The sequence below is a fragment of the Perca flavescens genome, chromosome 6, assembly GCF_004354835.1.
Source record: "Perca flavescens isolate YP-PL-M2 chromosome 6, PFLA_1.0, whole genome shotgun sequence".
In the NCBI taxonomy this organism is placed as follows: domain Eukaryota; kingdom Metazoa; phylum Chordata; class Actinopteri; order Perciformes; family Percidae; genus Perca; species Perca flavescens.
In genome coordinates, this window is record NC_041336.1 from 27,109,105 (window position 1) to 27,136,678 (window position 27,574).

Consider the following 27,574-nt stretch of genomic DNA (forward strand, 5'->3'; position numbering starts at 1 on the left):
TTTCTATGGAAGGGAATGATGCAATTAAGGCTCATGCTCAAATACTAATTGTGCAGCAGGTAGTACAGATTTTAAAGCTTATTTGCATGTCACTGGTCACATTACATTCAAACGGACTCACAGTTCAGTAACTATTAGACATGCATTGCTATAATCATTCATTTCTGGAAGCTGTACGTAGAGAAACAAAAGCACAAGCTCAAGTAAATGTTTGGAGATTCTCACCCAAGGTCACTAATTAAAAAGTTATAAAAATGCATCAGAGCCGTAATTATAGCAGCACTGACTCATTGGCCTTTGGTGTATGGAAAGTCATAGCTAATGTCTCAGACAGACATGGCTCTTGAATTAATTCAAAGGATGCGTTGCAGACATTTGAAGCAGTTGGTTTGGATAACGCCTCTCACTGTAGGCAAAATAAAACTCTGTGCCTCTATTGGAGTTACAGTAGCTGCATGCCTGGATGTTAAACTGAAAAAAGTACTTTGAATAGTAGCCTGCACTTAATATTGAATCAGGATTTCCACTTTTACGAGGGTTTGAAGAGCCCTGTAAATAAATCAAGTGTTTTAGATACAGTGTTAGCCCTGAGCTAACAAGAGTTGCTGTCTGGAGGACCCTAAATAAATTGTTGATATAACTGAACCTTGGGAAAACAGCTGCTCCTCAACACCAGAGGCTGGAGCAAAACCTCATGAAACCCTGTACAAACTTCTATTCAAGGAGGGAAAAAAATGAATGCATACAATGACAATACAATGCCAAATGCGTTTAACCTCACAAAGCAGCAGCCAATCTGTAAAGTAAAGCCCATTTAAAAACAGTGCATATGGTGCTTAACATCATTATACACACAACATAGCATTTGTGATGGCAGAGAAACTATACAAACAAAAAGTTTAACAAACAAATATGATGCTGCAGAGGGCCTTTAACACAGTGAAATCTCTCTGACCCATCTGTAAACTAAAAAAGATGAGAAAACAACGCTGTGTTATAAATCTTTGCCAAAATGGGTTAATAGGACAAGAGAACAACAATATATAAAATATAACAAGGCATAGTAAAGCTACATTCCAAAGACAAAAAAAAAAGAGTAATGGGATTTTGTCATTACAACAAAACACTACCATTTTCACCTACAGTTGCGTTCCCAAACAGTGGGAGTGAGAGTGGCTTGCATTATCCCTCATCACAGTGGAAACGACTGAGCTATGTGAACTAGTAAATGAGGTGGTTGGGTGCGAGTTTTCTCAGGGGCTGAGCTATTTATTTCGCCTGTATATCTAATGACTCTGTAGCCCTTTGAAGAAGATGGAAGTTTGACGGAGTGGCAGTGTTTGTGAACACACAAGCAGCACACTTTCCCCACAGGAGCTGCCTGTACACTGCCTGTCTGGCTGCGGAACTGGATTTTCATGCAGGCAGGGAAAAATAGTATTGACTGAGCCCGTGTTGGATCACAGGGCAAAGTAGCTGGTAAACAACCCATGCTCATACATGCACGTACACACACAATTTTCCAACTCAGTGGACCATCTGCATGACCACATAGGGAAAAATGATAATGATTTAGGGAGAAAAGATGAAATTATGTTTTATGGGTCAGCTGTCTTTCAAAGACCTCCAAATAAAGGGCAGGTTGAAATGACATTGAGGCAGGTTTTAGATAGGCACGGCAATGTTTTCACTGCAAATAGACAACCTCCAACAGTACACTGCTGCAGCCTATCTCTATCCCTTGGAAAGCCACAAGCACCAGTGGCTATTGCTTGGCTGGTGTCGTGTGTTGTAGAAAACCCCCCCATAACTCTACCTCTTAATAAATGCAACCATTTCAGGCCAAGTGTTAAGGTTGCAGGATCACACTGACAGAGAGGTGATATCATAGGAAAGTAGGCACTAATCAGTAATAAAATTCACAGAAAGTTGGTTTGCATTCCAACATACTTGACAAAAGATTGACAGGCCATTGAGAAATCCAATTCCTGTGTCCTTCACTGTGTCCTTTGTATGCACGCAGATTCAAACTTACAAAGTTAATTGCAGTCATGATTCAATCATATCTGAGAGACTACAAGCATCACACACTTTCAATCATAGGAATGAGCAGCACATACATATTCATGCATAAGATGTAGCCTAGCTAACCATATCAGCATAACAAGGAAAAAAGGTATACAGCGGTGACTGTAAATGCATGCATGAATACATTAGGGATGGGTACATTGATATATTTGCGTTTTATATGCGTTATAAAAAGGGCTCTGACTGAAAATAATGATAACGTATGATGATCGTCAAGCCGTTGGGCTTTCAATCAGATGATGGTGATAATAACAATGATACCAAGTAACTTTCTTGACATTTCTTATTGAATTGCACCATTATACTGTTAACTACTGTAGCACCATAATTTCAAATCCAAAATATGGCATTACATTCACATGCTATTATTGCATAGAATATGTTGGGAATAAACTGTTTTAAAATTGATAGCACCATCATATCAAGGACGTCTGGGGAGAAGTCTGTAGAGTAATACCAGACTACTTAGATTGTTGTTTAAACATTTATGCTGTGTACGGTCTTGTAACACCAAGCTATTAAAGAATGAATGACAGTCATAAGAAACTGAGTTGTACATGTTATAGTATTACCATACCACAGCTTTGGCTACCATCCTTAACCAATATGGCTCCTACACAACTAGCCACAAAATAAATTAAAAGATATAATATCCCCTATTGTCCTTATTGGGAAATATTCTCCACTGTACTTATTACTTTTCAGTATTAAGTAATGGGAAATATATGTGCCTAATGTGAAACACAATGTGATTAACATCCAAATCAGCATAAAATCCTGTTGAAGATTATACAGGTAAAAGGTGGAGGCAGAAGAACGAGATCTAATTCAACCAAGCCGCTCACTGGAGACAGAGAGAGACAGAGAGAGAGAGAGAGAGAGAGAGAGAGAGAGAGAGAGAGAGAGAGAGAGAGAGAGAGAGAGAGAGAGAGAGAAGAGGGAGAAAAACAGAGCAGGGGACATAGAGCACAAATGGGCAGATGGAGAGGGGAGAGGTCCTGGGCTGGCCAGATCTGGGGCAGGTGGGGAGACGGGGAAGGGGTAAAGGTGGGTGGAAAAGGACATCATAAAAAAGGGAGGAGGAGTAAGGCTAGAGGATAGGGTCAGCCTGTGTATGCAGGAGAAGGTAAGGGAATAGGACTGAAAGTAAAGAAACATCTGAAGGATATTGGAGGAAGAAGGAAGAGAGGAGCAGACAAGCCAAAGAAGGACAGGAGGTAGAAAGAAAGGGAGAAGAAGAGAAAGGTGGGAAAGGAGGTAATATGATAAAACAAGGAGGAAAAGAAAGGAACACATTAGAAAAACTCAAAATATATTGAAGGAACGGAGAAAGAAAGAACAATGGATGAGCGATGGAGTTCACATGAAGAAGCAGAGGGGGGAAAAGTAGGGGTGAGCGTGATGGTCACAGAAGGATAGGTCCTATTTAGACAGCTCCCCGCTGTACTCTGGCTCTGCTTTAACATAGATAACTCAGTACATCCATTAGTTCAACTAATTCCCATCACCATCTGCCATGCAATTTCAGATGCACCTCTGGAGTTGCAGAAAAGGTTCACGACTTTGGGGGGAGGGATGTTGATTTGGAAAATATGAGTTTAATTTGCTTAATTGAGGTACCTAATCTTTCCATAACTCAACAGCGGAAGTCCTACAGGAAATCAGGTGAGGTAAGTGTGATCACACGTCCCTCTCTTAAGAATAAATGGTGTCTACTTCTCCTGGCTGATGGATTTTTCTTCTAAATTAATACCTAGTTTATGAAGAGCTGTCCTGATCGTAGTCTCTGACTTAAATTCCACATTTCTTTCATTTTGATGGCCATTTCTAATAAAAGTCAAAAGATCAAAGAATAATGCTTTTCTTACCTTCATAAGCCACCTTAAATCCATGAGCGCTTACTGCAAAGTCACTGGTAAGCCTCAGTGAAAAAATGGAGCCAGAACTGGTAACAGGCGGAGGGATGGTAAATCCTGTTATCCTGCAGATAAGAGAAAGACACATCATTCACTGAATGTATAATTTAATTTATATCAATCACATTTATATGTCTATAACATTAAAATTACATTGTGCAGTTGTAGTTTTAGCCTAATTAAATGCAAGACAAATGTTTTAATTGAATATGTATTAAGTATGATGACAGTAACAAAACCTGCTTTAAATTTAAAGAAATATTACTGTGGTAAAACATTTGCATTTTTCAGCTTCCAAATTCTAGTTCAAGTGCAATGGATACTGAGTGACATCTACTACAATTTAGGCTTTTTACCCAAATTGTTATGATCCCAAAAAGACAACACTGTTAAAAAGTGGTGAGACAGAAACTAAAACACTACATGGGTTTGTTAAACATCTGTCATTTTTTGTATTTAAATTAGATAGGCCACCAGGTGAAGTGGCTGACTATAAATTCATAAAATCCTGTTGAGATTTGTGCACTAAAATGCAATGATGCACAAAAACGGCACACCAAAGTAACTATCACTAAAAAATAATGACTGTGTTGACCACTGGTGAGTTTGTGCGATGTAGCATTTTGTGTCTACTAAGACAGAACTACTCTGAGAATTGTGATGCAATTTGTCCAATAATATACTGGGTAGTATACAATCAAAACCCAAGTGAGAACTTTCCCTATTGTTGGATGTTGTTTGAGGGCTGGCAGACTGCTTCATTACTGCATTTCAAATTAGGTGCGGATCCAAACAAATCCATTTACTTTACAACGTCGTAAACAAGATGTGTTGCTGACCATTCCTCAGCACCCGTTGCTGATGTTCTATCGACCTTCCACTGCTGTAAGCCAGGCTGTGTAGCATGGACAAAACTTGTGCATGAAGGAAAATGTGTCCAATATCGTCCACCTTTTCTCTTGTTATTTTCCATTGCTAGTTTTGGTGCCATTTGTGTGACTAAACCTCTACTTGACAAAAAGCCAGGTGAATAATGTCTGTATTGGGCCAAGTGTGGAAAAACAGAACTTCCTCCTGTGACAGCAAAGAAGAGGGTGCTGTATTTACAGCTTCAATAGAGTTTCCAATTACAGCACTGTGAACTGTGCTGGTCCTTGCAGTAAATAATTACCCTTTGTCGCAGGTACTGCACAGCATGCCAAGATACAGCTAAAAGTCAATTGCAACATGATGCAATTTTGAATACATTTATGGGAGGTACCAGAACTGAAAATCTGACATTGTTAGAAGCTTAATCACTCACAAGAGAACTGTACTGAATTTGCATACTATCATGGTTAAATTAAACGTGGAGGCAAGCTTGTGCAACCCAAGAAAACTTACTTACTTTTTATAGTTTTACTTAATTAAATGTTTCAATGACTTTCGTTTAGGCAATATTCAAACTGGTCTCAATCTAAATATCAAAAGGGAATGTCATTCATTTTGCAGGCCCTAAACCCTGTCAAGGGTTCACATAGTGCAGAAAAACAGAGGAAAAGAAGGCATTGGCAAACCTGTTGTGGTTAAAATGCTGTAGGAAACAAGTAGTGTCGTGCTTGCGTGGGGCAGAAGAGAGATCGAGAAAGAGGAAGCAGACGTGTAGATGCAACCAGAGCAGAGTTGGTGGTATAAGTTTAAGTTTTGTACGCAGTGTGTGCGGTGTCCGAAATAAACCCCCATACTGAAAGCCAAGTTCATTCATTTGCTCACCAGAAACAGGATATTAACCGCAGCATTATTCATTTCATAACGTCGGCCCTGGAGGTAACGAGTCTCCCCTGGTTTTCCGACCACAGTCGGAAACAAAGCAAGCAGGAAAGGCTAACAAATTGAACATTTTAAATTAAACAGTTTAACGTGCGCTTGTTGCACCTTGTGCACTGATGCGCTCATCTGTTGACATTTCCAAATGCTTTCCTACAGTTGCTTAATAAAAGCGGGCTTTCCATACAAACAAACGTACGTGTCATTAGTATATGCTCTGTCAGACACCTTACTTCAGTTCTGTTTCTGTTCACAAAAGTCTCAGTGAAATAAATTCCCCCCTCCCCCCCCATACGTTTACATTTTAAAGCACAGTGAGACAAATTCTATGTGGATGAGTTTTTTTTTTTTTTTTTTTTTTTTTTTTAAAGTGTGCAGTGACCTCTGACGACTGTGCACTTCCATTTCCAACCAATGAAATTTGTCCCGCCCTAGTCGTTACCGACCCTTGTTGTGTGCAATTCAAATTGAAATTGACCCTTGTCTGACCCGCGTCCAACCCACCTCTCCATGAAGTGTACAATGGATATGTGCTGCTACGGCATATATGTGATATGTGACACAGAGACAAAAAAGGTGTTGAGAAAACAGATGCAATGTTACAGCATATCATGTTACCCTGTATATATGCACAGGGTAACATGAAGAACTGGCCCTGTTGAGCCAAAGCCTAAGTATTTTCTTTTGTCTCATACAACCACCAGGATATCTGAAATAAAGAAAAGACATTTTCTCACGACCACAAGCAAGGTGGATAAAAGGCCGCAGAAAAAGCTTAGCCATGCCAAACTGAACCCCATGTTCCAAGTCTCAACGGGCTAAATCCTCTCTCAGATTGCACTGTTGTCATCATGGCACAAAATAGCAAGGGAATGAGGATGTCATGGGGTTAGTGTACATGAGGGGAAGACATCTTTTTTTTCCAAAGGCTGTCAGTGAGAAGGTTAAGGAGGTGACAGTCTAGGCAGAGTTGTTGGAAATCCTGCACTCCTAGACTTATTTCTGATTCAGACAGGTCATGTCTTCAGTTGTATGTGTCATGATAACGCAGAAATAATTTTAACCTGAATACAAAACCTAAACAAGCAACATCTTAAACCATGGGCATGAAAACGTGCAACTGCCTAAGGAAAAAAAAAACTCATTCTGACTTTAACATAAAAAAAGAGCAGCCTGACATTTTCTTAAGTAGTCTTTGAAATATGTTAAGTGTTTTGGTTTGGTTAAAACCAAAGAAGCATATGTTGACCTCAGTGGGAATTGGGTGTATGGTTGGAAAATGTCATTAAAAATGAACACTATGGGGCTTGCCATCTCCTCAGACACAAGGAGCTTGTGAGTGGGAAATCAGACAAGTCTGCAACTAAATCATTCTCCCATTTGAAATTCTACAAAGAAGACACCCTAACTACCGGATTATGCCCTAATCCGACACTTTGCAAGGTAGGCCAGACTCACTAGGTAATTTTCATTTGAGACGGTAAAAGTACAACAGTTTAAGGCATCATAGTCAAGATGATGAAAGCAGAATAGGACCACAAATAGGATCTGCATATCTTACTGTATGTTACATCTTATTATAGGTTGGGGTGAAATGGCAGCAGTACAAAGAGAAATTGAAAAGTGCTACAAGTGTGACTCAGATAGAAACCGGTTCTGCTGCATCTGTATTAGACTCTAGAGACGCCAGGTGTCTGACCAGCTATGATGCCCCCCGTTTATGGATCAAAGCAACACCAGTGGCAGCAAAATGACTGTGTGCCTGGGAACAGTGTGCCAATGATTGCCTGGACAGATGCAGCCTTTCCTTCCACCTGAACACACTACATCTGCCCTGAAGGTAGCTGTCAGAAATTCCCATCATCTGATTAGTGTGTCACAGTAGTGGCGTTCCATAGAGAGGAGAGAGAGAAGGGAATGATGTACGTCTAAATGTCTGACTCACTATCTCTCTACCTCCACCTTTCTTTCCCTCTGTGTCGCACTAGCTCTCTGTCACACAAGCTCTCTCACTTTGTTTCTCGTTGCATAAGGTTGCTCTTATTCACGGTTACGGTACTTTTACTTTTCCTGTCTTGCTGGTTCACCGTTTGTGTCACTTTGCCTATTTATCTCTTTGTTTGCTTCTGACCACCTCTCCTTGTTGCTACACTGCTGTTAACCTCTTTGTGTCTTCTTGGAAAGAGGAGGAAAGAACAAAAACAGATAGGGCGTCATGTTCTGACTGATCTTACCTAGTAAGCAACAATTCAAGTTTTGCCACTTGCCTATAGTTTATTGTAGGAAACAGATGAAAATAAGGCAGGTTACTTATTAAGATAAACAATGGCCTTCCTGCTAGCGGTCTCCTCAAAACAATGAAAAAAACAGCAGGGGATGATTAATAGACTTACTTTGCACTGGCATGTCCTAACTCATTACAGCAGCCCCAGACACTGGCATTTAATTTAATAACTACTAATAAAAGGTCAAATCATGCTATCAATTAATTCATCCTTGTCTCTTCTGTCTAATAAGTGTGAAGAATGATTTTTTGAATTGCAAAGGGAAATATAATATGGAGATTGCCTGGTGTATGGTCAGAAAGTTAATATGCATCTCTCTGTATGTCTAGCGTGCCACTCAACTTTAGTTTTTGCACAGAATCAGATTGTCATTTTCACAGTATCATGCATCTGCAAGTAATTCTCCTGATGTGAATAGGCAGGATGTCAAATGCAAAAACAAAACTGGGATAAATATGAGCAATCATTTAAATTTTAAAAAATGAAATTACTTCACAGGTGTGCAGATAAAAGGGCAATTAATCCTCTTCTCCAATTATCCCTTTGGCTCTGGTATATTTGTGTGAAGAGAAGGAAGCCTAAGCATAGATTCCATTTAGGTTGTCCAGATTGGAGGTGACAAAGTAGGAACAGATACATAAAGCACTGCACAGCTATGAATCCCGCTTTTACTTCATGCCTTACCTCATTTCAAGGTGAATGGCGCGACGTAAAAGGTGAACACGTGAAATTTGTGTTGTTCACATTAAGTTGGGGTCTGTGGTACCTCATTATTTGGACTGAGACAGGACAAGTAAGCAGAAAAGTTAGACTACCTGGTAAATTCTGAAATTATGTGTATGCTGTTGTGTTGACTTGGGCAGCTACAAAGTTAGCATAGTCCTGATCGATCCAAACTTCATTCAGTAAACAAGCATTTAAAAAGTTTTCATGTCGTCTTGTGGACAGACCGGACAAAGTATGAATTCAGACTTTTACAAATCAGCATCATGATGTTATTTCAGAGTACTTTTTATCCGTTTATTGCAATTAAAAAACAGGTAAATCTTCCTGTGAGAGGATTAAGGTCCAGGATTTATGCTGAACTGATGCAAGTATCCATAGGAGAACTCCCAATAGTAAAGAAATGGGAGGGAAAGCTGAGCCCTGAGGGGAACGCAATTAATTTGGGACAACATTTTCCACTGTTCCAAGAACCAAAATCACCAGTATATCCACTTCAACATATGTCATAGGACATATTGGACTCCTCAGAAAAGATATGTCTCTAAAGTCATTCCCACTCCCTATACAAACTGGAACTTTCCTGCATATGGTCTGGGAGTGTGAACAGGTGCATGAGTTCTGGGATAAAACAACATCAATAATATCTGATGTGATAGGACGTTGAATTCCTGCTTACCCGATTGTTTTGTTACTTAATGACGACTCTAAATTACACCTGCTTGGGAGACAGAGGAAAATTTGGCTAGCCGGCTAAACTTGCAACCAAGAAAACTTTGTATAAAACAGTGGTAAGCGTATTTTCTAGACCTAGTTATGCTTGAGCTCTCTACAGCAAGGATTAACAAAGCCAAATCATCAACTATCAACCTATGGAAAAGCGCAGCAGCACAAATATCAGACCTAATGACCTCAACCCCACAAGAATTAGAGGAGAGTGATTAGGAAAGGTGTGTCTGTTCCTAGCTGAGATAGATGGCATAGCGCTCCAGTGTTTCAGTGGTCATAGCTTAGGCCTCCTGCACACTGGCTGCGTGGCGTGAGTGTGGCATTTCTGTTACGTTTCTGGTCTTTGAACACCAGAAACGTGTCTGACGCGGAACTGCTAGCCTTGTCTGTACACATTGTTTCCCATTGATAAAATGAAATACCATGTTAAACATAAATATATACTTATTTGATTACAGCAAAGACAACGTTGGCAGTATTGATGGCAAAATAGGTTACAGAATATATCATTGTATTGACGTGCAATATTTGAAAAACAATAATTATAATTTTTTTTTAAATTACATTTATATCTGCATTTATGTCAAAACCTAGAGACATTCAAACCTCAAAATGTAATTTATTAAATGTATTGGTGTCAAAATGACATGAAAATGTTTTCATATTCTATTTTGCCTGGAAACGCTTCCAACACGCTTGCGTGTCGCGTGAAAAATAGGTGTCAGTCCTATTTCTAGCATGCACGCGTTTTCTGAGAGGTGCGTGTCACGCAGGCATGGGAGCTGAAATAAAAACGGACATGCCACGCAGCTGACACGCTCACGCCACGCAGCCAGTGTACAGGAGGCCTTACTCCTGAGAAAACAGTTAATTTCAGCCTGCATACAGTGGGGGAAATAAGTATTTGACCCCTTGCTGATTTTGCAGGTTTGCCCACTTACAAAGAATGCAAAAATCTACAATTGTAATCATATGTACATTCTAACAGTGAAAGACAGAATCCCAAAGAAAATTCCAGAAAATCACATCATATGAATTTATTAAAATTGATAGCCATCTGATGAGGAAAAACAAGTATTTGACCCCCTGGACAAACAGCAAGTATTCTGGCTCCTACAAGCCAGTTAGTCTTTCTTTAAGACACAGCCCCAATCCGAACCAATTATCTACATCAAATACACCTGCCTCACCTCGTTACCTGTATAAAAGACACCTGTCAACACCCAAACAACCAGCATCCAACATCACCACCATGGGCAAGACCAAAGAGCTTTCTACGGACATCAGGGACAAGATTGTTGATCTGCACAAGGCTGGGATGGGCTACAAGAGAATCGGAAAGCAACTTGGAGAGAAAAGATCAACTGTCGGTGCAGTTATCAGGAAATGTAAGAAGCACCACACCACCGCCAACCTCCCTCGGTCTGGGCCTCCACACAAGATCTTGCCTCGTGGGGTGTCCCTGATCATGCGAACGGTGAGGAATCATCCCAAAACCACAAGGGGGGGAGCTGATGAATCAACTGAAGGCAGCTGGGACCACAGTTACAAAAGAAACGGTTGGTAACACACTACGCCGTCATGGATTGAAATCCTGCAGCGCACGCAAGGTCCCCCTGCTCAAGAAGAAACATGTACAGGCCCGCATGAAGTTCGCCATTCACCACCTGGACGACTCAGAAGAGGCCTGGAAGAAGGTGATGTGGTCAGATGAGACCAAAATAGAACTTTTTGGCCTCAACTCAACTCGTCGTGTTTGGAGGGCAAAGAACACAGAGTACAACCCAAAGAACACCATCCCCACCGTCAAGCATGGTGGTGGCAACATCATGCTTTGGGGGTGCTTTTCAGCCAAGGGGACGGGACAACTCCATCGTATTGAGGGGAGGATGGACGGGGCCATGTATCGTGGAATTCTGGACCGACATCTCCTTCCCTCAGTGAGAGAGCTGAAGATGGGTCGAGGATGGGTGTTTCAGCACGACAATAACCCTAAGCACACCGCCAAAGCAACAAAAGAGTGGCTGAAGAAGAAGCACATCAAGGTTCTGGAGTGGCCTAGCCAGTCTCCAGACCTGAATCGATTGAAAATCTTTGGAGGAGCTTAAAATTCGAGTTGCCAGGCGACAACCTCGGAACCTGAATGATTTGGAGGCTGTCTGCAGGGAGGAGTGGGCCAACATCCCTGCCGAAATGTGCACAAACCTTGTCACCAACTATAAAAACCGTTTGACATCTGTGCTGGCCAATAATGGCTTTTCTACAAAATATTAACATGCTGTTTGTCGAGGGGGTCAAATACTTGTTTTTCCTCATCAGATGGTTATCAATTTTAATAAATTTATATGATGTGATTTTCTGGAATTTTCTTTGCGATTCTGTCTTTCACTGTTAGAATGTACATATGATTAAAATTGTAGATTTTTGCATTCTTTGTAAGTGGGCAAACCTGCAAAATCAGCAAGGGGTCAAATACTTATTTCCCCCACTGTACATGTTTTATCAGCCAGTAATTAAGCTAGTGGACTGCATTCACTGCACCTTTTGCACCGGCCAGATGTGTGCAAAGCCCTGCACTTGCAAACATGGAGATCAAGGGAGTAAAGACTCTTACTCTGAGCTGAAATGGAAACACTGCACTGCAACATGTCTTTTGGACATGTCTTTTGGTTTAATTAAGGACATTAATTAGGGCCCGAGCGGCGACAGCGGCGAAGGCCCTATTGAAACTGAAGGAATTATTTTACCGGCAAATTAATTGCCTTTTTGAGGGGCTTAACATATTCAAAAACCTCACCAAAATTGGTGGTCGCATCAAGTCTGGTGAAAATTTACGTATTTTAAAAAGAGTTTTGGGAATAGGCGCACAAAAAAAGCGCCTCTTACAAAGTTAAGAAAATTTAGCCCCTACAGTGCATTTAACGTAGAATCACGAAACTTGGTACACATATGTAACATGTCTAGATGTACAAAAAACTTCATTGGAGCAATACCCTGAACATACAGTATATAACAATGGACCAACAGACCCCGTTGCTCTGGACGGAGACCAGTGAAGGCAATTAGAAGCACTTTTCCGGTGATCGCCAGCTTTACTGCGCAGCCTCCAACAGAGACAACGTAAATATGACGTGAGCAACGTGTCTGAAAGTTTTAAGTCTTCTGGTAAACACAGTCTTGTGTGAGGTATCAATGAACTCAGCGGGGAGTACCCTTTTCATTGGTGACGATTTGCGGTGTCTGAGTGCCGCGCAAATGCACGGTCACATGGTGACAAACTTCTTTCTTTTGGCGCTAGCCAGCTGATTATAATTGTTAATTGTAATTGATAATTGTTCTGCACATACCCTTCACCATACCTAGAGACTGGCATGGTTTTATGTCAGTTAGCCTAATTGCTGGTTTGATTTTCATTGAGAGATGATTTTATGGAAAGTACCCCTTGCCAATCTCTCGGTATGGTGAAGGGCATGTGATGATGTAGGGCTATTTTAATTCCAAAAGCCAAGGGAACTTTATCAGGATGCATAGTATCCTGGATCCATGAAATAACTATGGGAATTTAAAATAGGGGTGTACTCACTTTTGTTGCCAGCGGTTTAGACATTAATGGCTGTGTGTTGAGTTATTTTGAGGGGACAGCACATTTACACTGTTATACAAGCTGTACACATAATACTTTACATTGCAGCAAAGTGTAATTTCTTCAGTGTTGTCCCATTAAAAGATACTAAAATGTAAGGGGTGTACTCACTTTTGTGAGATACTGTACATTGTGTTTCCTTTTAGAAAGTCCGTTCCTATGAACCAACAGTTAGTTTTCAAGCTACAAAGTAATGATAGACAACTTGAAGAAAAGTTCAATTGAGCTGAAAAAAAAACATTTCTCATGGTTTCTTTGATTATAGGAGGAAACCTACAGAAATTAGTTATTGAGTTAAATGTCACCTAATGTACCTAGAAAGAACCCATATTTACACATTCCTTCACAATACTACTAGTATACTTTACTAACCTTTTTAAGATGCATTGCTGTGTTTAGCTCTGTTAGTTAAGGGCCTTGACAGAGGGGTCGCTTATTCACATGGCTCCGTAGCCAAATAACAAACCTAACAAATCACAAACTAAGCCTTAATCAACATAGCATTCATTATGCGCTTGTCATAGTAATTGTATAATGACAGCAGCAGAAAGATCACCTTAATGAGGTAATTCTTTGTGCAGCGCAACACTAAAATAAAAGGCACTAAAACTAACTCATCTCCTTTACTCTACCATCCTCAGCATATGATTTCAGGACAATAATGAGGACTTCAACCAACCATTCTCAGGCACGAGGGATTGAACGAATGTAGGTGCAGCACTGAGTAAAAGGGATGGGGGGGGAAACTTCACAGAGCAAAGAGAATACATAGATCAATGGGGAAACACACTAATCAGGTCCATCACGGGGATGTCGATTCTTTTACTTGTTAAAAATTCATTGTCGCTTTTGTCGTGTTCCCTTCTCAATTTCTGCCTTAATTAAATAGAAGCATTAATAAATTAAAGGCCTCTTTAATCTCCATCAAGGTTTACAACATACATTCAGAGAAGGGAGGGGAAAAACAAGCCATCTGGAAATGAACATCTTTCAGAACAAGTAGCTGGAAGAGAGGTTGGAAAAGTCTGTGCTGCATTTTTCTTGACAAAGTTTAACAAAAGTTTACAAGGTAAGGAAGCTTGTTTTTTTTCCCTTCTTCTCAGGGATTTTTGTTTTGGGAGAGAATTAATTGCGTAAGAGCAGGCGTTCTGCTGGCGTACATTTTTGGCCCTAGAGGCACAGCAAAGACTGTCATGGAATTACCATTTTCTGGCGCCACACAACATAGTCCCACATTGTGAGGAAATCCACCACTTGGAAAAGACAAAAGTGTGACTAAAACACAAAGAACAATGTTGCTATTTAGAGGTTTGGGTCGGATCAGCAAAAACCCATCAGAATTTGAGCCATTTGCTTTTGTCTCATAGCAAAAATGTCTTGTGCTTTTCCTCCTCCTCTCTGAATGGCAGGATTAGTTCCATGTTAATCTAAAAAGTCTGCGGAAAATATCCTCTGTTTTTTTTGTTGCAAATCGTTAACCCTATATTTGACACAACTAATCAGCAATGGGTCTTAAACGCTAATTGACAAGACACCTACACTCAGTGTCCACTTTATTAGGTACACCTGTACAATCTGATGCAATCCAATACAACTGTCCTCCCATGAAGTCTACTTTTATGATGCCTATAATGGTGATTGCCATAGAGGTGTTAATTAATTACATGCTTAAGTCACAGTCAGTGATGGTGTAGTACTGGACTGCATTCTCTTTTTTCTTGTATACTGCACCCCTTATGTACTATATGTAAATGTAAAGTATCATAAACTAAAAACACCTCTCTAATGTATGGTTGCACGATATTTACAAAATGTCATATTGCGATATCGATTATGAATATTGTGATATCGATATTACTTTAAATATTTTTAAACATATGTAAAATATAAGTTATAAGAAAACAAAAATATATTCACAACAATATAGTTCAGAGTGAGACTTATGTACGGCTCCGGAGTGCGGCTGGACCACAGGTCGGTCGTGGATGAAAAATATTCAATCTTTCCGACTCCAAACTCTTCCTGCACCGTCTTTCTCCACTGTTTATAAAGCTGCAGGATAGCTACCTGTGAGAAATAGGTGTGGGATGGGATTAGGTATTGTTTGTCTAGTTCATTCAGAAGTAACAATTCAGCAGAGTTCTTGTTGTACTTTGTGCCACTAGCAAAAGCACTCGCTAGCAAGGCTTGTTTGGCTAGCTCTGGCGTATTAACTATATTTTGGGACAGTATCATGCACTAAAAAAATAACCAAATTAAAAAAAAATAAAAATAAAATAAAAAATCGATACACTTGAGTATCCCGATATTTTATTTTGCAATACTGTATCGATTTAAAAAAAGGCAATATTGATTTTTTTAACCTTCAAAAATATTCATGTAAGAGAATGGTTCATGTTTATGTTGTGTTTAAGCCCCCTACCGCTAGATGGCTAGACACACCCAGGGCTCCAGACTAACTTTTTTTCACTAGGAGCACAGTGGCCCCCTACTGAAAATTTTAGGGGCACAAACAGAAAATGTAGGGGCATACATCGTAAATCAACATGCTAACCAAATATTCACATTTCTACTAATTTCCACTGTATTACTAATAAATACTTTGATAATAGATGCAGAAATTACAATGTGCTGTTTGAAATTCAGTGTCACTTTTGAAGATGCAACATAGAAGGCACCATTGCTGTCATGACCGTAAACAAAATATTTAAAAAAATATATATACCAACTCTGGTCTACAACTACAATGAATTCACCTTAAAATTTAACATGTATTGTTTAGGTTACTACCCTTAGGGTTGGGTACCTTTCGCATCTGAACCAATATTGGTACAGATACCTGAAATTATGGTAAATTTTTTCGGTACTTTACCTCTGTAATTACAATTACAGATTATTTCAGTTGTAAAAAATAATTCCAAACCTATTTATCCTATGTACTTAGAACATTGTGTAATTTTATTAGAATATGTTACACTCTAAAGAAATTAAACAAAAATAAAAATAAAACCCCTCCCTCTCTCCTCCCAAACCCATCCCTACAACCTATTAAATTGAATAATTATTCATTTCTTACTCACTGTAACTTGTTTAGCCTGTTGTATTTTCATCATGACCGTTTTCAATTGCTCTTTAATGTTTCATGTAAAGCACTTTGAGTTGACTTGTTGCTGAAAGGTGCTGTAGAAATAAAGTTGCCTTGCCTTACAACCTCAGCCTGTCAGTCAGTCACCAGGGCATAGTTGCACACTGTTGAGCCTGCTGCTTGTCTCAGAGGAAGTGTAACGTCAACAGTACCGTGACTGTTAATATCATATAGCAGCAAACACTGTCTGTGTGAGAATGGATAAGCTTGCGCTTACGCGCTAAGGTACCTACATTTCGACATTTAACGTGTAAAAAACAGGGGCAAATTTGCTGGTCGCACATGTGCGACTAGATGTAAAATTCAGTCGCACACTCTCAAATTTTGGTCGCAAAATGCGACCATTTGGTTGCAGTCTGTAGCCGGTAGTGTTCTTGCCTAACAGTGCCTAGCAGGGCTTGACTTTTTGCTAGAAGCGTACAACGTAGCTATGGCTGAACTTTGGCCTACTTTAGCATATAAACATTAGCTCACTAAGAACCTGTGAACCACAATCCCAAACTGTTAGTTTGATTTTCTGTGTACTAAATTGTTTACCTAAAGTAAACTTCTTTGACTTTTATGAACATTGTGTCGTCTTTTAAATATTAGTTTTTCTAAAACTATACTTTAAAAAAATCCCAAGATATCACCTTACGCACAGTATCGAAATATATTGCAATATATTGAATCGTGACCCATGTATCGTGATACGTATCGTATGGTCAGATTCTTGCCAATACACAGCCCTAGTGGCTTGTGGTGGTTTTTAAGATGCGAAAATAGGTTTGTTGTATTGCCTCATGTGCGTTTACCACCATTCGACACGTTTTGCATAGTGCATTAGCCTGTGAAACATATGTTGGCTTAAAGCCAAAGTATTTCCAAGCTACCGAGGAGGCATTACTTTTGGCCACTGAAGTTTCCTCTTCAATCTCTTATTTCGTCTTCTCCCTGAGCAACACTCATTTTCTTACATTTGTGTTTTTTCTTTTGCTCCACTGACCCCTTCACTCTCTTTAGGTCCTTTTTCTTTCGCTTCTCTGATTCGCTAAGTTTTTTTTTGTCTCCATTTCTTCAATTACACTGTCACGCTGTCGAAATGTCTGAGTGGCAGTCCCGTTTCTTCTGCCAGTTGTCCAGATGCTCTCCACGTTGTTTTGACATTCATATGCTTAGACGGTGCACAAAAACGATTAGGGGCCGCGCCTAAGCCATATAATGGCATAGAAAACCCTGCGCCCAGCTCCACAATGATTAAGATTTATAAAACAGAACAGGTGTACGTGCGGCTTTATAAAATGGACAAAAAGAATGTTTAAAAAAAAAAAAAAAAAAAAAGATACAGGCCAAACTGAGGAGGCATGATGGCCAGGGCCGCTGTGAGATTCCTGCCCTGGTTGCTTCTGCCATATGTAGTGATAACACAGGACAATGGGAGGTGCCCCAAAAGGTCTAGGGCTGGCTCTGGAACCCTTTGTTTTTATAGTGTAGTTTGTGCATCTAACAGTCAACTTTTGAACGGAAGGAACTACTAAACATATAGGATACATTTACAGTTGGTGAAAAATGGAACAAGACAACAACAAAAACGTCACCTGAAAGAGGACATTGGATAAGGAAGCATGTCAACAGTCCTGGCTGCCTTACTTTAACTAATCTAAGGCCCTGCTTAACCAAAACTGATGCTACAACCACTGATAACCTGATAATCCTGTCAATTTATGTCCAAAAATTCACACCAGTGCAGCTGCAGTTACTTTTATCTATAGTTAGGGCTGTGCCAAACTATTTTTTAAATGATTAATCTAGTGCTTTTTTCGATTAGTCGACTAATCTAACTGGGCAAGCCAGCCTTCTTTGAGAATTAGGGGAGAATGCAACGCTACCAAGCCACGGCCGAGAGACGTGAGTCGCCGCAACGTGTAGTTACATTTTGAAATGCGTAAAAACAATGTTTACAAGTAGGGATGGGCATTGGATTAATTTTCTTCGTCGATCGTCGGACGATCAACTATGGATTAATAATTAATATTTTTATATTAAAATTAATTATTTATTTAACTTTTTATAAATTAAAAATGCAATGAAAATACAAAAATACACCGTGTTTTTCCTCGATGAGATCTTAATTACAAGAAGAACAACTTGTGGCAGTTAAACATAGATTATAGATATATGCGCTGCGGTGCGGCAGCAGAACCTGCAGCTGCGAGCCGGCGTTCTTAAACAGAATGTAACTCAAAACTATCCAAGGCACCAGACAAAGCCTAATAAAAAATAACCAGTAAGCTAACTCAGATACAACTTCTTCACCAGTCTACTGATGTGTGTTGAGAAAGATAAGCATGTCGACATGATCTGGGGTGAGACGTGACCGCTACCTGGTGACTGTCAGTCCAGCCGCCCAAAACAGCCGCGTTGCAGTTTCTACCAGTCTGGTGATGGTACGTTGTGACGAAATGTGATATGCTGGTTCTATTATCCATGTCAATGAACTTGCAGGTCCCTTGGGTAATTTTCTCTGCTCGTTGTGCAGCGCAGCTCCTCCATGCTAACGCCGAGTTTATGCTAGGTTGAGACTGGGAGCAGGGTGCACCACGGCCGCGACCGACATTAACAGGCTCGGATACACTTTGTTTAGTGGTAGGCTACATCATTTGAGTCGTGGCCGTGTTGTACTTATACACGGCATCTCAGTGTTTGCAGTGAACTAAGTCATTTAAAAAAAAAATAAAAAATCTAAATGGTCCCACACCACACTTTGGCGTGTCCTCTTCATGATTTCACTTTTGAAATCAAAACGGAAACTCGCAGCCAGTTAACCGAGTATGGAGTAAAATATTGCCCCTGAGTGGTAAAATGTTTAATTGCTGCCACACTGTGAAATTGATTTAATTGCTTCAAGACTCACACTACGCAACCAGTATTAGTTTAATCGATGACAAATTCACGTCGACAAAATTCTTAATAATCAATTATTGATCATCGATTAATCATGCCTATCCCTATTTACAAGCAAACACATTTACAAAACATAATGACCATAACAGGTTCGAATATTAATGGCTGCCCAATATTCGTTTGAATATAATTTTTTTAAATATTCGAATGATATTCGAATAACAAAGTTCGGAGTCAAAGCCCTATTCTGCAACAAGGCTGAATTTCGGGAAAGAGACTTCAGATACAGTATTACGAGACCACTAAGGCCTATATAAAAGCATCCAAAGAGCACCATGTCATGGGACCTTTAACAATTTACACAAAACAAATTACAATAAGGTTCAAATCTCTATTTATTAAAATTGTTTAACACTGCACTGTTCAAGTGATTGGCACATCTGGATGATGGCGTTGGATATGAGTTAGCATGTTAGATGCATTTCCACTCACATACCCGACAACTGCTGAACAACGCCGACACACAGTCCTCGTCTTATCCACCACTCTCTTGCCTGTAGCCTACTACTGGAACAGACCCGAAGACGGGTCAAGAAGTTTATGAGGCAGGGACGGCACCAGGCGGGAGGGCATGAGACGAGAGGGCATGACATGGGATGCTCCAGACTGCAGCCATACAGTCTCAAAGTTTTCCCCAACTTGCAATCTTAAGCCCGGGACACACAGGGCCGATTATCGGCCGTTGGACAGTCTGGCGAGGTCAGTGACTCGAGTCTGTGCGGTGTGTCCTGTGCCGGTGTGAGTCTGGGGGGCTGTCGGCGTTCATTTTGACTGACCTGACATGTTCAGAATGAGGAATAAGGTGACTAGAGTCTCTCAAAATCTGACAAAAATCTTTTGAAACTGACTTTTGTTGAGCTGAAATGAAGACAGATTCAGCAACTGCACGGCCTATTTCTCGCTTAAAATGTTTTACTGTTTTAGTACAATATGAGATCGTATTCTGAACGGCCGCCATGACAGTCTGGCTTTGAATTTCCGGAGAAAACAAACCCATGTGACGCGTTCGTCCAATCAGCTGCCAGTTTTCATTTCTTGGGCAACAATACAGATTAGCGCCGCCTGCTGTTATAGAGATGTATTACGTCTCCTCTATATTGTAAGGTGTTAATGTCATTAACCAACCCCATACACATACAAATAATAGGCTACCTTACAATTTTAAATTTAATTGTTTTGTTTGTTCTCGCAAAGCAATCAAGTGCAATTATAATCATTATAAATACATCTCCACTGTGACATGTCTTAACAACAAAACTTTTCACAGGAGGTATCTTAATGTGTCACATCAGGAAAAGCACAGGTGCTCTAATCGAGCTATAAATTGCAGGAACGTCTGTCTCTCTGTGCGCATCGCTCTCGAACCATTAGTTCTGGTTGTTGATGAACGCAGATAAGTGACGATTAGCTTATAACGGGCCGGGTGGGTAGAGCACTGCCATGAGTCCATGCTAATGTCTGATTACTCCACATTGTCATTGTGATATTTTCAGATTACATTCTGAATCTGTAGTGTTCTCGGTCAGGTAAATACAGTAGTACAAGTCTTCCCTTGATGTATACGTAGCCTACACTGTAAGTCATTAGGCTATACAGTGGAGTTGCATTTTGGTTTGGGGTCCTTCTGTAAATAATTTTGGGGTACAATTTGGTTTTGAAGAATTCTACAAGCAGCAATACCACAGGACAAGCAATCGGCCCATTCCAAACAGGCACATTTTCAACAGGCACTGCACTAGTAACAATAATTATGGCTCTGGTCAATTTAGCTAGCGATAGGTAGCTACCCCACTACGTCATGTCAGTTAGCCATAATTCAAAATACCAATTAGCTATAGCTAAATTATCTGAAGTTTGCAGACGCAGCGATAGTCATGCTCCTAGTCAATAATATCAACAGTTGTGTCCAACATTAAGACTAACATTAATACGAAGACTTTGGCGCTCAGCTTTTTACATTTAACGTTCATTGTGCAAAGCCGTTGACGAGCTAGCTAGACCTGGCAAACTTTAGCTACCTAAGTAGCCTATGTTACTCTGAGCAAATTATCTAATTATGTAAACGAAGACAACAAAACAAAGTGGGGGGAAAATCATGAAACAATTAACTTACTAAAGTTATTAGCACAGCCCAAACTGATGCTTCCTCTGCACCCATCTTCTTTTTCACAGGTGTCTTTGCTCTCTGTCTAATTGCGTTTACGTGTTTGATGGAGTGTGTGGGGTGTTGTGCTGCCTTCAGTAACAATTGGAAATGTGGAATGTATTCTTGAATGTGAAAGGGACTTTACGGTGTCATGTCTTCTTAATGGAAGAGCTGGCTCTCCTTAAACAACTATTTCCGTTTTAAGGCTGATACTAATCGTGATTGAGAAACACATACTTTTTATTAATACTTTTTCACAGATTAAGGATCGATGAGCTGATTTATCAATATTTCAAGGTTTCACTGTCACTGAATTGTAAAGCTATTATTGTTAGGCTACTAAAGTAAAAATGCTGGCACTGTGACAACATCAGTTATTCTTCACAGCCAATAAATGTAATTTAGCATACGAGGCAATGTCAACAGCATGTGTGATCACATAACTTGTTGATGTTGTGCCATTTTACTGCCATCAAACTCAAATTACTGCCATTAAAATCCCCTCTGTTTATAACACACAGGTTTGGGATGCTAATTATTTTGTTTTGGCACCATTTAAGGTACTTGTGAAACAATGATTTCACTAGTATATAGAAAAAACTAAAACTGTCAATACTTTCAAATGCTTCTGGGGAGAACAATATGAATGTCATAGTAATGTCAGAAATTGCTCTATAAATGCTCACAGACCTAAGGCATTATATTTTGAGTTTTTTTTTAACCCATGTTTGCAGAAAGAGTAATATATCTGAGATCATTAAGTGATGCAGAGTCAACCAGCATGGTGAAAAACCTTTCATACTTTCATACTGTACACCTGACCTTGAAAACATCATTATGCAACATAATTTTTTAAGCATCTAAAGTGATTCAGCTGCTAAAGTATCAACAATGATTCAGCTCTTGAAGTATTCCCCTTCATTGCCACTCTTCGCTAAACATCCTCCATTGTATTATCATGTGACCTCAGCCCACTTCTACTGAAGTTGAGGCACACATTGTCTTTATGAGTGTTTTACAGAGAAATGCTGGACCCCACACTCACCTCTGATGGAGCACGCTTGTGAATAGTGAAAGTGGATAATCAGACACTAAGATGTGACAGGTTTAAATGCTGATGTGTGTATTCGCTCAGACGAGAAATAATATTCTCATAGTACACAGCACACGTATCTTTAAAGAATAGGTTTGTTTTGAGCAATTAGGTTTGATAAGAAAATGTCAATGCTTTTTTTAAAAATCCAAACAAAATTATTCTGTAAAACATGTTGCATTTGGTAAAGCAAGGAAGATAGATCATCTCAAGAATGCTGCAAGTCAGATTTTTTCTGAATCAGACATAATGGCTTTTTTTTTTAATGGCGTAACAACAAAATATTTATATATCAAAGGATTTTTTTTTACTTGGCAAGTCAATGATGATTGGCTTACAGCCTGCATGGTTAAACCAATTTGCAAGGTTTCAGGGTTTGATTGAGCTCATGTTGGGCATTTAAGTATGTTTAATAAAAAGTATCAGCATTATGTAGCCTATTAATCAAAATCCTTGAGCAGTGTACATCCCGCAAAAACCTTCAAGAATGGTGTCTGGATATAAAACCTTAGCCTTCACTGCCTTTTTGGAACAGCATCTTATGCCCATCCCTGATAATATCTTACATGTGTGTTAAGGACAATGAGCCTTCACTGCAAAAATTATGGATTGCCATCTCACCACGAGTATCAATTTTTGTTGATTTAATTTAATTATCTAACAGTACGCATCTTCATAGTGTGAATATAGCGTCCCGTAGAATCAAACACAGTGAGAGCCAAATAATTCTGTTAGAGACAGATACTGAGGAGATCGAGTAATATAAAAGGAAACACAAAAGAGACTTCCCACACCACTAGAATGTGAGGCTTTGGTGAGAATGCGGGAACCACACGGAGTAAACAATTGTTTGTCTGTTCGGTGACTAAAGTAAACAAGAAAAATCTTTGTGTTTGTTTTTCATGTTTTTCTCTACCTCTGTCTCCTCCAGTGAAGCATATGAATAAAGGATAGTGGCTGGCTGATCCATGCATCACTGAAATCAACACAGCTAGCTCATTCAGAAATAAATGCTGGACATTCTTCTTAGAGCTTTCAGGTTGATGGGTTTCTTTGCTATGGAATCCAAATACATTACTATTTAAAGCTTCATGAAATAAATAGTTTTTGACTTTTTTTGTACAGTACTGTATTTGAAAAGAATCATGTACTTTTTTTTCCTTTTACTGCTGAAAAATAATACATAGCCTATGCATTGTCCAGAGTTAGTATCAAATATTGCATACAGTATGTTAAATTAATATATTACATTTTAGTCAAAATGAGCTTTTTACATGTAAAATCCAAATCAGAATATTCTACAGTTTTGTGAGAGCATTTAAAGTCTGTACAAAACCATTTCAGAAAAGAATGGACACAGCCCAATCCACACAAGAATAAACTTTGTGATGTGTACATTAGAGATGAAACCTTCCTTTAGAAGTGACCATTGAAGACTTCCCTCCCTCTTACTTCCCATCCCTGTCTGCCAGCCTTCAAACACAGCCTTCAAAATGCATGGCCTCAAGGCTGCTTCCTTACCTCGTCCTGAAGTTAGCCGGATGTGGATGCCCGTCATACAAAGATAAAAAGTCATATTCCTCCTCCACAGCGAAAGATTGAAAAACTATATGAATTCTGCTTCCCTCCTCGGCAACAATCACCCAGGTACAGTTTGCTCCATTTGGATATCCATATGGAAACCCGGGGCTTTCTATTGTTCCGTTCCTCCCTTTTAAAGTGCCTCCGCAAGTATGGATAAAACCTGGAAAGAAAGGAAAACATTCATTATCAAACAAACAGTGTGCATTAGGAGATAAAAAAAAAAAAAAACTTAAAATGCTCAAACACATAGAAGAAAAGGAATAGTTTGTAGAGGTCCTTCTGGAAAATGTACTTAATTTTGACTGGTGCAAGCAGCAATAAATAAACAGAATGGCTTTAAAACGTTTAAATAGGCCTGTACAGATGCTATTCCAAGTATCATTTTTATTGTAACAACTGTGTGCACCTTGTAAAGTCCAGGTGCAATTTTTCATCAACTGAGAACAAATTGTTTGTGAAATTCACATTGTTCTAAGCTGGCAGAAGCTGTGAGGGAAATCTGGCAACCAGCTGAAGAAGAGCCGAGGTTGCAACAACTACTGCTTTCATTATGGACGAGAAATGCATAATTGAGGACTACTGTGATGTTTTTCAATGCTGTATTGAACAAAAAGCTAGTGGTGTATCATTACTGCCCACTTCTTTCCAGTGGGTCAGAAAGACCCCAGAGACAAGCAACAAGCAAGGTCTTCCAATTTAGTGCCACAGGCCCTTTACACTCTGTTTCACAGCCCAGAGAACATATATTTGCACCTTACTGCACTGGCTTGCTGAAAATCAATACCCTTGACATATTAGGTTAAGCATTATACTATCATTCTGAAACTACAATAACCTGATTGCTTGGCTAACCTTTGTGGTGTTAATGTAAATGAGCAAACTCAAACACATACACAAACATAATCTGTCTCACTCATGCACAGACATCACAGTATCCCTTTTCTCACACAATCACACCTATTCTTCTACATTTCCACATCCAGTGTACTCCCACACTTACACAAACAATGTATGAACAGGTCCCACACACTGCAAAAAAGTGCCATTTTATTTGAGGCTATGTTGCACGTTGTCTAATGAAATGCAAACTTAATTAAGATGCATGGTTTACCCCCCCACACATGCACACACACACAATTTACTCCTAGTGTAATTAGCTTTTCACACTCAGTAAGTAAAGGATGCGTTGCATAGTGTTGGCCATACACACGCACTGCTGTATGTGAAAAATCAAATCACTTGGCTATGGAGCTGAGCTAGAAAAATAGTAGTATTTTTTCCTGATAATATGTATGGCTTCTAATATATAGATGTGAGCAAACAAAATGGTTAAAATCTGAGACAAACTGACAATTCATTTCCCTCTTGTCAAGCTGTTTTATTATTTTTGGATAAAAGCCTTGCAGCTGTTTATATTTCACAAAAATCAACTCTGTTATCACAAATATGATAATTCTCTGGAACATTTTTCCACAATCTTTACATCTTGCAATACCTTTCAGGATATTATCCTCACAGTGGTCCTGACCCAGAGTCTGTGACAGTACAGTATATCTCCACCTATTGTGTAGATAACTGACCTGCCCCTGAGACCAATTCACTCCTCCTGTATCCAGTGATCAAGTGACCTGACCTTCTTATAGATTCAGCTATGGATACAGTATATATCATGCCCATATAGGTTCATGATGGTGTGCCTGGTGATGAGCTGCTGCTCTAAATGCAGTGGGGGAAACCCACCAAGGTGTGTTGCATGTCTAAATAGCAAATTTTCAAGCCACTATTGAGGGTAATCATGGCAAATTTGCAGCATTGATGCGCCGCCTACAGGGACAACATGATCCAACCTGTGACACTCTCAGGAAAATCGCATTTAGCAGGACAGCCCTTGTCACTGATCAAACAAAGTTGTCAGTATGACTGTAAAAGTGTGGATGAGAAATTGCAATGTGGCAGCATGTTTGACTAAAAGCTACTGTGATATTTGTTATTGCTTGGTGGTCTGTACATAGAGATTTGTTGCATGTTTCTCTTGTCAGTTACTTTAAGTTGTCACACATTCTTGAAGATAATGAACTGAAATAGAGCCTACCTGTTAGATGTTGGATCCACATTGCCTTTATTTTTACAAAGCTGCCACCAAAAGAGCCACCAACATATTTTCCTAGCAGCTACATTTTGCTTGTGTTTCTGAATGAAGTAGTTTGACTGGGTTTATGTAAAATAGTAAGTTACAGCTAATGAAGAGCACTTGAAGACATGACAGAATAATGCACTCCCATATTGTCTATTTAAAATGGCTTTGAAAAAGAAGTTTGAGAGAGACATGTCGATTACTGAAAGTGAGCCCACCTGCAGTTGCTGCTCTAGTTACAGTTTAGAAAAAGCAGAATGATCAGATTATTATGAGGGCAGAAATGCATAACAACACACTATTTGAATACTGATGTAAGTTTCAGTCTATTGTTTATCTCGGAATGTCACCCCTTCCGTATTTATGAACATAATTATGAATACATTGTCCTTTATTACATTTAAAATTTTACCTGGCCATGGGATGATGCAATTGTAAATATCCAACAGTAACGCCGTCAGCAACAAAGATGTATTCAGTTACCTTTTTACGAGGAGTACTACTCAGCCGGAAACAGTTGTATAATGTCTCTGGAGGGAGCTTTCATCAGGGTTATCTCGTGTGGGCATGAGGCTTTATAACGGGAAGTTACTAATTGGAGGTGTGGGGTTTGAAAGAAGTGGGCATTTAGGAGGCAGGGAGGCTCTAATTAAAGATACTATTCAGAAGCATTGTGGGAAATGTAGGATCCAGTGTATTGAAACTTGACCCATACTAGCACTAAAATTCAGGAGATCTTTTTCCTCTCTGTTGCTTTGATTTTAATCCCCTAATTTATTTGGAAATGGCAATACTAAATTGCTGAAATACCCCTTTAAATGTTACAATAGAACTATAACTTCTAACAATTTGATTTGTAAGAGTGAGACTGTCAAAACAGCTAAGTAAAAAATTTATGAAACCAGAGACAATGTTTTAATCACTGCTATGTAATGATGAACTAAACTTGAGTTGTGGTTAGATTATATCACAATTTTCAATCACAACTGCAGCTAACCATAGGATAACACATACCTAAAGCAATCCTGGTTGAAGATAAGAGCACAGAGAGATGCCCAGTAGCAATTAGAGCCACACACTTTTAGATGGAAAAATCATGTATTACTGCTTTTATTTGAGGCTCTCTTGTATCACTCAGAACTTAGAACTACATCAAGGACAGCACCCATAGAGCTCTATTAGTCCCTGAAATATTTCGTTGTTTGTCAAGCATTAGATGACTAACTGAACTACTTAGCAATGTTTGTGTTGCTGATTGTTCTGATGCCCTGAAGATGACAGAACAGATGCTCACTGCCGATATATCTGTTTGCCTCTTTCCGCCTCTCTCCCTCTTTTT

At 39.4% G+C, this 27,574-nt stretch overlaps 1 protein-coding gene across 4 annotated transcripts in view; it reads right to left on the reverse strand.

The window, feature by feature from the left end:
- The window catches only part of LOC114556692 (CUB and sushi domain-containing protein 3), a 258,762-nt gene that overhangs the window by 228,422 nt on the left and 2,766 nt on the right, over window positions 1–27,574 (reverse strand). For all 4 annotated transcript variants that reach the window (XM_028579712.1, XM_028579713.1, XM_028579711.1 and 1 more), the window contains exons 2-3: window positions 24,039–24,261; window positions 3,957–4,069 (exon numbers count right to left, since the gene is read on the reverse strand). In XM_028579712.1, coding sequence (XP_028435513.1) covers window positions 3,957–4,069; window positions 24,039–24,261 — 336 coding nt within the window. The remainder of the gene's footprint in view (window positions 1–3,956; window positions 4,070–24,038; window positions 24,262–27,574) is intronic.